Below are 8,308 nucleotides of genomic sequence, written 5' to 3' on the forward strand. Positions count from 1 at the left end.
TACTGGTGAAGGGGAGAGGGAAGACTAAGGGCTAAATCAGATTAGCATATCACATTGTTCAAGTATCAGTTAAAGTATATGAAGTCTAAATTTGCTCAAAAGCAGAACCATTCATATTTTTATCATAAGTCGGGGTAGTTTCGAAGTGGATCCAGCAAGCCCAGGTAAACGTATATTGGGAATCTCTATCAAGGGAGATGTGAATCAATTTTTTCATCTCTGCAATTTTGTTGACTTTAACAAACCATTTTTTGAGAGAGGGAGAAGAGGAGGGCTTCCAGTGTAAAGGAAAAAGTTGCTTTGCTGCATTTAAAGCTGCAGCTCGCGGTATATTGAGCTTGGGGTGACGGGAGGACGCTAGTTTGTGTCCGTCCGTTACCCTTAGGAGAACTATGGGGAAAAGCCCTAACCCCATAGTTCTCCTTTAACAAGTGAAACTTTCAAAATGTTTTTTTTATATTTATGTGGGGCTTCAGTAGTATGGGGAAGCAAACAGGCCTCTGGGGCAAAGACCAGAGAATCTCCCATAATCTTGGGGATGAAGTCTCCGACAAGCCTCCAGAATCGCTGAAAGCCTTTAAAATACTTGATTAAATCCCATCCATTGTGTTATTAATCAGAACATTCCTCTAGGAATTTCCATTTATTTTTAGCCCAATCGTCTTTATAGTAAATATATCACTATATCTCAGCATATCTATGTACTCACCATCTGCCTGTGGTTTTGCTTTAAGCCTTAAAGAAGCCCGAAACCGTGTACGGTCATTAAAGCTCCAACTCTTCTGCACCTTGGTAGGGCTAGGTGATTCTGCAGGGAGGTCTAGTCCAGGAGAAGTTCTTTCTGGAGGAGCCAAATACTGTTTGCTGCGTGTGCTCTGCTTTAGAGCAGCAGTACCCCGCATTCGATCTTTCAGTCCAACCTTAATGCTAGGGAGTTGCGAACACAGAATACAGAAAGTTTTTAGATTTTATAAAGATGGCTTGAAAGCAGATAACTGGGGCATAGGAGAGGGGAGTTTGAAACGTCTTGGGTAGTGAAAAGGAATGAAATAAAAGGACAGGACAGTGACAGAGAACAAAGGCATTCTCATTTCTTTAAAGTATAACTGTCTATTCTTTATGCTACCTCTAAAAGGAATACTTTCCTTTGTATGTCCTGCATCTGTATAACATGTACCTGTGTACCACATTTTTTTCTCAATAAAATACACAAAAAAAACCTAAAAAGAAATCCTTTAAAAAGACACAGCTAGAAATCACGGCTTCTACTAAAAGACATATTTAATAATACCTACAGGACTTGCCAAAAAAGTTTACCCCTTCAAAATGTATTATTGAGATCTTTCAGAAATCCATGCATTTTCTGAACCAAATGACAACAAACCAGACCGGGTTCTCATTATGGTGAAAATATGGTGTTGTTGAGGTCCAAGATTAGATCATAAGATCTACCAAACTATACTAAAGCTTTTAGATTTAATGGTGCCCTTACTTTGAATAGCAGTGTAAAAACATAGATAACTAATGTTAGAATATTTATACATTATGGATTTCAAAAAGGACCTTGAAAATGATTCCAAAAAGACTTTCATCTTGAAAAACAACTCTTTCACCATGTTGAGTGCTCATGTCTGGAGTTATCTAACAAGCCATTCTCTGTAAAAAATCTTATTTAAATAGGTTATCAAGGCAACGAACAGTCTTTCTTCCAAAACATGACCTTTCACATTCCATTTAAAACAAAATCCCAAGACCACAAGACAGATTGATCTATTTGTAAAGCACCTTAAGTATGGCACTTGCTTCACCTGGAGATAGCCTCTTGTAGTGTGTTATAACATACTTCAGTACAGCATGCTGCCAAGGCAGGCGATTCTACAATCCTCATTCCTCTACTGCGATGCTTCACACCTCATTCCTCTACTGCGATCCCCGGAAACCATCTGCATGCAAACACATCTTAAGGACACTCTTAAGTCCTTGTCAGCCATGAGTGCCACCATAGCTGGAGACCCTCATAGCAATGAAAGGGTTTAAGAAATATTGCCACTAATTTAACCCTATGTGTGCCAGCAAAATTGAAATATGTAAAATTTACTTTTTATGATACATAATCACTGGTTGTGCTGGTACTTGATGGATTAAATTAAAAACTGAAAGTGTTTGGGGACTAATAGTAAAACAATACATTACAGCATGAATACCATGAAAGATGTCTATGTATTAGGATACAATGGATGATGGACAGCTCTAGATAAATAAATGAAAGTGACAGCTTTAATACAGATCTAATATAAGACCAGAATTTATGGTTACTGTTTTTGAAGCTATTGTTTGCAATCTCTTTCCTTGTATCCTAATACATAGAAACCCTCTGGAAATTTTAGCCAGCTGTTCAGAGGGAAAGCACAATTCTTAGAATTTCCTCTTGTAAATAGAGTTTTTACTTTAGGCTGGTCTTTGTGTGGCCAATTAAGACACGCACATGCACATCATCTCATTCCGATGGATAAATACCTGGGCTTCCAACCAGCGTACAGACGAAAGACACTCCGCTTATTACTGTAAAGAGGTCAGTGATTACTATTACACAGAGTCCAGTCTGCTAAAGGAAGGCATTTGCGGGAAATGTGAATGTTATATAAAATTTGAATTTGATATATTGTTATTATATTATACAGCGAGGTTTTCTTGCGATTTACATTCTTATGGACATTTTGACTATCAATCAGTTGAACTATTGGTAAAAGAATACATACTGCATCCATTGTCCTGAATGGATTTAAACTTTCATTAAAAAGGCATTCATTAGTGCATTCCTAAATGTATAATCTCACTATACAGCACGGAGCTAGAATGAAAGCCTGCCCAAACAAGCCAGACAACTGTCATGGAACAACACCCTAGAAGAGATGTGTACCCCCTTGTAGTCCACCAGACTGTCTCTGGCATGATAGCATAAAGACTTAACTATACTAGACAAAAAAAAAAACCTGAAATTAGGTCTAATGAGAGAAAGCCTGGATTGTAAAGTAAATTTAGTAACAAGAAAGAAAAAGAGTAGGTGACAGTCACAAACAATGCACTGACAATTACAAAACAAAGAAAACATAAGACACTTCATAGTCAGGGGGGCCAGCAATCCTGTGTTCAGATGAATGCAATGCACTTCACAGGCTAAACATTCATATGATGTACCGCACTACAGAGAGCTCTAACATTCTGTTCTGTGTAAACAAGAGATCTTTCAAGGGAAGTCATTGCTTTCTGTGCTTAATGTTTTTAGAAATCTCACTTTTGACTATCACATACTGGTCTAAGACTCACGGAAGTGAGTTACAAAATATAGGAATAAAATAGTAACTGTCCTGCCATGTCATATTAATGAAGAAAATAAATGTTATATTATTTAAAGCAGAGCTAAACACAATAATAAAAAAAACAGCTGCTAGAAGCTTTGTGGGTCTCTTCTCGCAAAAAACTATTTTCTCTTCCTGTCAGCAATTTTAATTGTGAGTACACTGCCTGCAGTGCAGTGCACCATAGTAAAGATTGGGCACCGGCACTCCAAATAGTGAATAGTGCGTCTTTTATTGATGTAAATGCAGCATATCACACAAATGCTTTTATGAGATATGCTGCATTTTTGTCAATATATAATTCTGACCCATTTCTGGGATCTGTAAAATGGAGCCGAATGCCTGGATGATGTAACTCAACTACACATGCACAGGAGCTACATCATCAGTGGCAAAAATGGGAAGATGCAGGGCCGGAAGACGTGGATTGGGGAGGTATTGAACAAAACTGTCAGCATGGCATTATGGAAAGAACTCCCCCTACAAATGGCAGTTATTTTCTGCTTTAAGCACAATGCTCCAGTGTTTTTTTAAAATACAAAATACCTTGGTGCAAGGATGATCCAACTAACCTTGTTCACTTTAGTTACCCCTGTATACTCCTGCTACTGCTTTCCTCTCAGGATTTCTATATTACCCCAGCAACTCCTCACTTTGTTGTGCAAGCTCTACCGCTTATGTAATATGAACATGTTTAGGTTTGATGCTGCCCTCTCTAAACCTGCTGCTCTGGGCACTGGCCAATAAGTGCCTAATGGTAAGCATGTACCTAATATGCAGTATACTATATACATTTTTTTTTTTTTTAAATGGTACCAGTTTACATGGTTTATAACTTAATTCTTCCATGTGCATTTAATGTTGTGCATTATTTGGTTAGTTTATTTTGCTGCAAATGCTTACTGTAAACAAATAAAAACTAATGTGAGTAACTTATGTTAACTCATGCAAACATTTAGGAATGTACAAGTTCAAAAACTGAAGCAGAAAAAACACTGTTTACTGTTTCTTTCAGTATAGATCTACATGGTAAGGAAGACTACTTGTGTGTGAATGAAGCTTATAGTAACTATGCGAGTAAGGGGAATCAAATAATGCGTAATTACTGATGAGCTCATTAATAGTTAGAGAACTTTGTTTACACACACAGAGATTACACAATGCGGCTGCAATAGTTCAGAAAGGAAATTACTGATGGATAAGATAACAGCAAATAATTGGAACAAATTGCTACAAGTTCAGAACAACCTTTATGTAAGAAAATCATAAACACACTGATTATTCCTTATGCCCCTATATGCATTGCTGTGCTGTTTTGCAGGCCTCTCTGCCATGAAACACTTGGACAAACACTGGGCACTTCTAACACTTGCAGGACACCCATACCTTTCCCCTGCACAGAAAGGATGTGCTGCAGATTTCAGAGCAGGGGAGACTGGGTGATAGCGAGGAGATCCCTGACAGAGCCTAGCTCCTCCATTCCGGCTGCGGGTTCGATGCCAGGTATCAAACAAAAGAAGGAGCTCTCTGAAGGGTGAATATACAATAGCAGGTTATATATCTGATGGGAGTAATAGGAGATGGAGGCATATGTTGAGACAATTTTTGAAAAGACTCTCTCTACACCTATAATACTTGAAATTCCAGAGCAAATGACCTTTAATGGAAGTAGTTTTGTTATCTTCATAATTACTTTATCATTTATTACTTACATTGATAATCAGTTTGATATGTGTATACAAAAATAAATGCACACTCTACCTTTCATTTTTACTATTTTTAGAGAAAAGGCAAAATTATTCTTTTTTACCATGAGCCGATAGTCTCGTAGCTCCTGCTGTCCACCAAAATGCTCAGATACAAAGATGTTAACATATGAATGTTGAACAACTACCACTTCCATTGTCATTTCCTGAATTCTGCAAGACAGCATTCTTAAAGTGACTTTTTCCTAGCCAGTGAAAAGTAAAAGTTTCCTTAGACCCCATTCACACTGAGCGATTTGTAGCACGATTTCCGCTCAAATATGAAGTTCAATGTAGCTCAGTGTAGCTCTTCCAATGCATATCAATAGAGATGCTCACATCTTGCAGCTCAATGTTGCCTGTAGCTTGTAGCTGAAGTTTTTTGCTCGAACATGAGCTATTTTTCTGGGAATTTCGAGCCATTTGGCCCCAATAGACTTTTATAGACTGCCAAAAGAAGCGCTACGTAGCTCAATGTAGCTCAAAGTTGATCGGCTCAAATTAGCACTGAAAAAGCTTGTAGCTCAATGTGTATGGGGTCTAAGCCCTATCCCTCATCTAGCAGCATATAGTTAACGTTTCTCTCATTGTGTGATTTCAACATTGAGATCTCATCACTGGTATCTTTTGGCACAAAAGGCTTAGTCTTTAGTGCAGAGGATTCTGATATAGTAAAGGAGAGTATGCATACAAGGCATTACATTTACTTCAGGTAGGGTTAGGCTCATTTCACACCTGCAATCCTGTTGCTTGCAGCCACTCACCACAATTGCAAAAGAGGGCAAAAGAGACAAATACTCAACTGTTCATACAGCATCAATTCCTCACTGGCTGGATGAGTGAGGCATATATTTCTCACTGACAGAATCAGATATGCCTCACTCATCCAACAGTGAGGTGGAAACATTGTACAAAGAGGTATTTTCCTGCCTTCCACAGTAATCTCATCACTGTTGAATTGTCATCTGCAACAGGACCCCAAATGCAATTTGGAGTTAGTGGTAGGGATACAGAGGTTGTTAGTGTTAGGGTTATCGGGAATGTTAGGGTTAGTGCTGGTGTTACAGAGAGTGTTAGTGGTGGTGTAACAGAGAGGATTAGTGTTAGGGCTAGTGTTACAGAGAGGGTTATTGTTAGGGTTAGTGGTAGTGTTACAGAGAGGGTTAGTGTTAGAATTATTGATAGTGTTACAGACATGGTTAGTGTTAGGATTATTGGTTGTATTACAGAGAGGGTTAGTGGTAGTAGCAGCGTTACAGGGAGCATTAGTGGTAGGGTTACAGCGAGTGCTAGTGGTGGGGTTGTACAGAGGCGAGGTAAGTTGTAGGTTTACAGGAGGAGTTATTGTGAAGGTTAGAGGTAGCATTACAGGGATAATGTAAAGGATAGTTGTAGGGTTACAGGGAGGGTTAGTGGTAGGGTTACAGTGAGGGTTAGCGGTAGGGTTAGTGGTAACCTTACAGACAGAGTTTTTGAGAGAGTTAGAGTAGGGCTTTGTGCCAAATTCAACCAGCTTCATGCTCCTGGCATTGAAACCTAGAGTATTATTAAACAAAACCCATACAATTGAAAGATACAAATTATGTAAAAATCAAGTGCACTTGTACTTTGGCTAGTGTGGAGAAAAAAAGCCCATTTAATTAAGAGGGGGATGCAAAGCTTTCAAAAAATATGTATCAGTTTTGGTAGCATAAACATTACCATTGCAGAATGCAAGCCAGCAAATATGTACTAACAAACATCAGAATATAAGTACGTCTAGTAATTTTCGAAACAGCCCAATATATTCAAGCAATGTACAGGCACATTGTACATTAGTAACTGCCAATCACAGAGTTTTAACCCTAAATACACAATATCATCATATCATATTAAAGCCCAATTGAAGCCACATTTGTATTTCTTTAAAGCCCTGTAGCCCTGTGTGTTATGATTTGTGACTGATGTTTGCTTGGAAATGCTTTAAAATACATTTCTTTCTAAGTGAAGCTGCTGCTTTCTGTCCTCCCACCCCAGTGCTCTATGCCGGCAAAACACAAGTGTCCTTTCGCAGTCCAGTACTGCAGAGGAATAGCGGGGGCGTGTCAGACCAGGCATCTTACTGAGTGCTCATTACTGAGAGCACTGGTTCTAACACTGGTGCCTATTTGGCTGCACGGTCATATTTAGACACCCTGCACAAATGGTGTAACAGGAAAGTGGAAGTAAAACTATGAAAAGTGCAATATCTGATTGCATATCTATTTTTCTGACTTCAATTGGGCTTTAAATTAAAGTCAAACTAAGTTTGTACAATGAGAACAGCTGAAACATTAGCTTTCATTATTGAAATGTTCACAAAAAATGTCAGCTGATACAAAATATACATAATATTATACATAAATCCATACAGCATATCAAACATGTAAAAACAATAAACCTATTATATACCGGTAAAAAGTAAATAAATGATTGATGTAAATCTTTAATTTCCTGAAGAAAGCAAACTTGAAACAGATGTATTGAGAGGACTAGCTAGAAGTAATACACTTAAAATAAACAGTGGAACAAAAGCTTGAACTTAAAGTGACACTAAACTGAGGAGTTAAATCTTAATAATGCATTCAAATACATTAACTATTAACAAAAATGTATCTTTGTAGATCCTCAAATCATCTCTGAATAATGCTGACACTGTCCTTCCTTCTGAAGGGTGGCTACTTTTGTTCCCCATGGGCCCTGTGTGTGTTATAAAGTAGTCACCACTCGAAGCTCGCTTCTGTGATGGACTACAATCTCACATTTAGTTTACTATTTTGTATTGAGATTGTAGTCCATCACATAAGCAAGTTTGAAGCGGTGACTACTTTACGGCACACACAGGGAACATGGGGAACAAAAGTAACCACCCTCCAGAAGGAAGGACAGTGCCAGCACCAATTCAGAGATGATTTGAGGGTCTACAGCTGAGTGATACACATATAAGATACATTTTTGTTAATAGTTAAGGTATTTGAATGCATTAACTCATGAGTTTAGTGTCACTTTAATCAATTTTAATAAACAACCTGCAAAGCAATAAATGTGCAAATTACATCCATCCATCTGAGGAATCCAACATGACAACCTTGTTTAGAGTAAAGCTCAGTGATAAAATGATTATTTAATGGTGGGAAAAGCATTGATCTAAAGACATTACCTTTAATAAGTGTAGATAATAAATGT

General features: G+C 38.0%; 1 protein-coding gene across 3 annotated transcripts in view; it reads right to left on the reverse strand.

Annotated features, from left to right (window-relative positions):
* KCNQ4 (potassium voltage-gated channel subfamily Q member 4) overlaps positions 1-8,308 on the reverse strand; it is a 158,814-nt gene that overhangs the window by 7,652 nt on the left and 142,854 nt on the right. For 2 of the 3 annotated variants that reach the window (XM_018576754.1, XM_018576753.1), the window contains exons 9-10: positions 4,746-4,886; positions 710-927 (exon numbers count right to left, since the gene is read on the reverse strand). In XM_018576754.1, the coding sequence (XP_018432256.1) occupies positions 710-927; positions 4,746-4,886 (359 nt within the window). The remainder of the gene's footprint in view (positions 1-709; positions 928-4,745; positions 4,887-8,308) is intronic. The other variant, XM_018576755.1, reaches the window with a different exon arrangement.

This window comes from Nanorana parkeri, unplaced genomic scaffold, assembly GCF_000935625.1.
Source record: "Nanorana parkeri isolate BGI_ZX_2015 unplaced genomic scaffold, ASM93562v1 scaffold76, whole genome shotgun sequence".
In the NCBI taxonomy this organism is placed as follows: Eukaryota; Metazoa; Chordata; class Amphibia; order Anura; family Dicroglossidae; genus Nanorana; species Nanorana parkeri.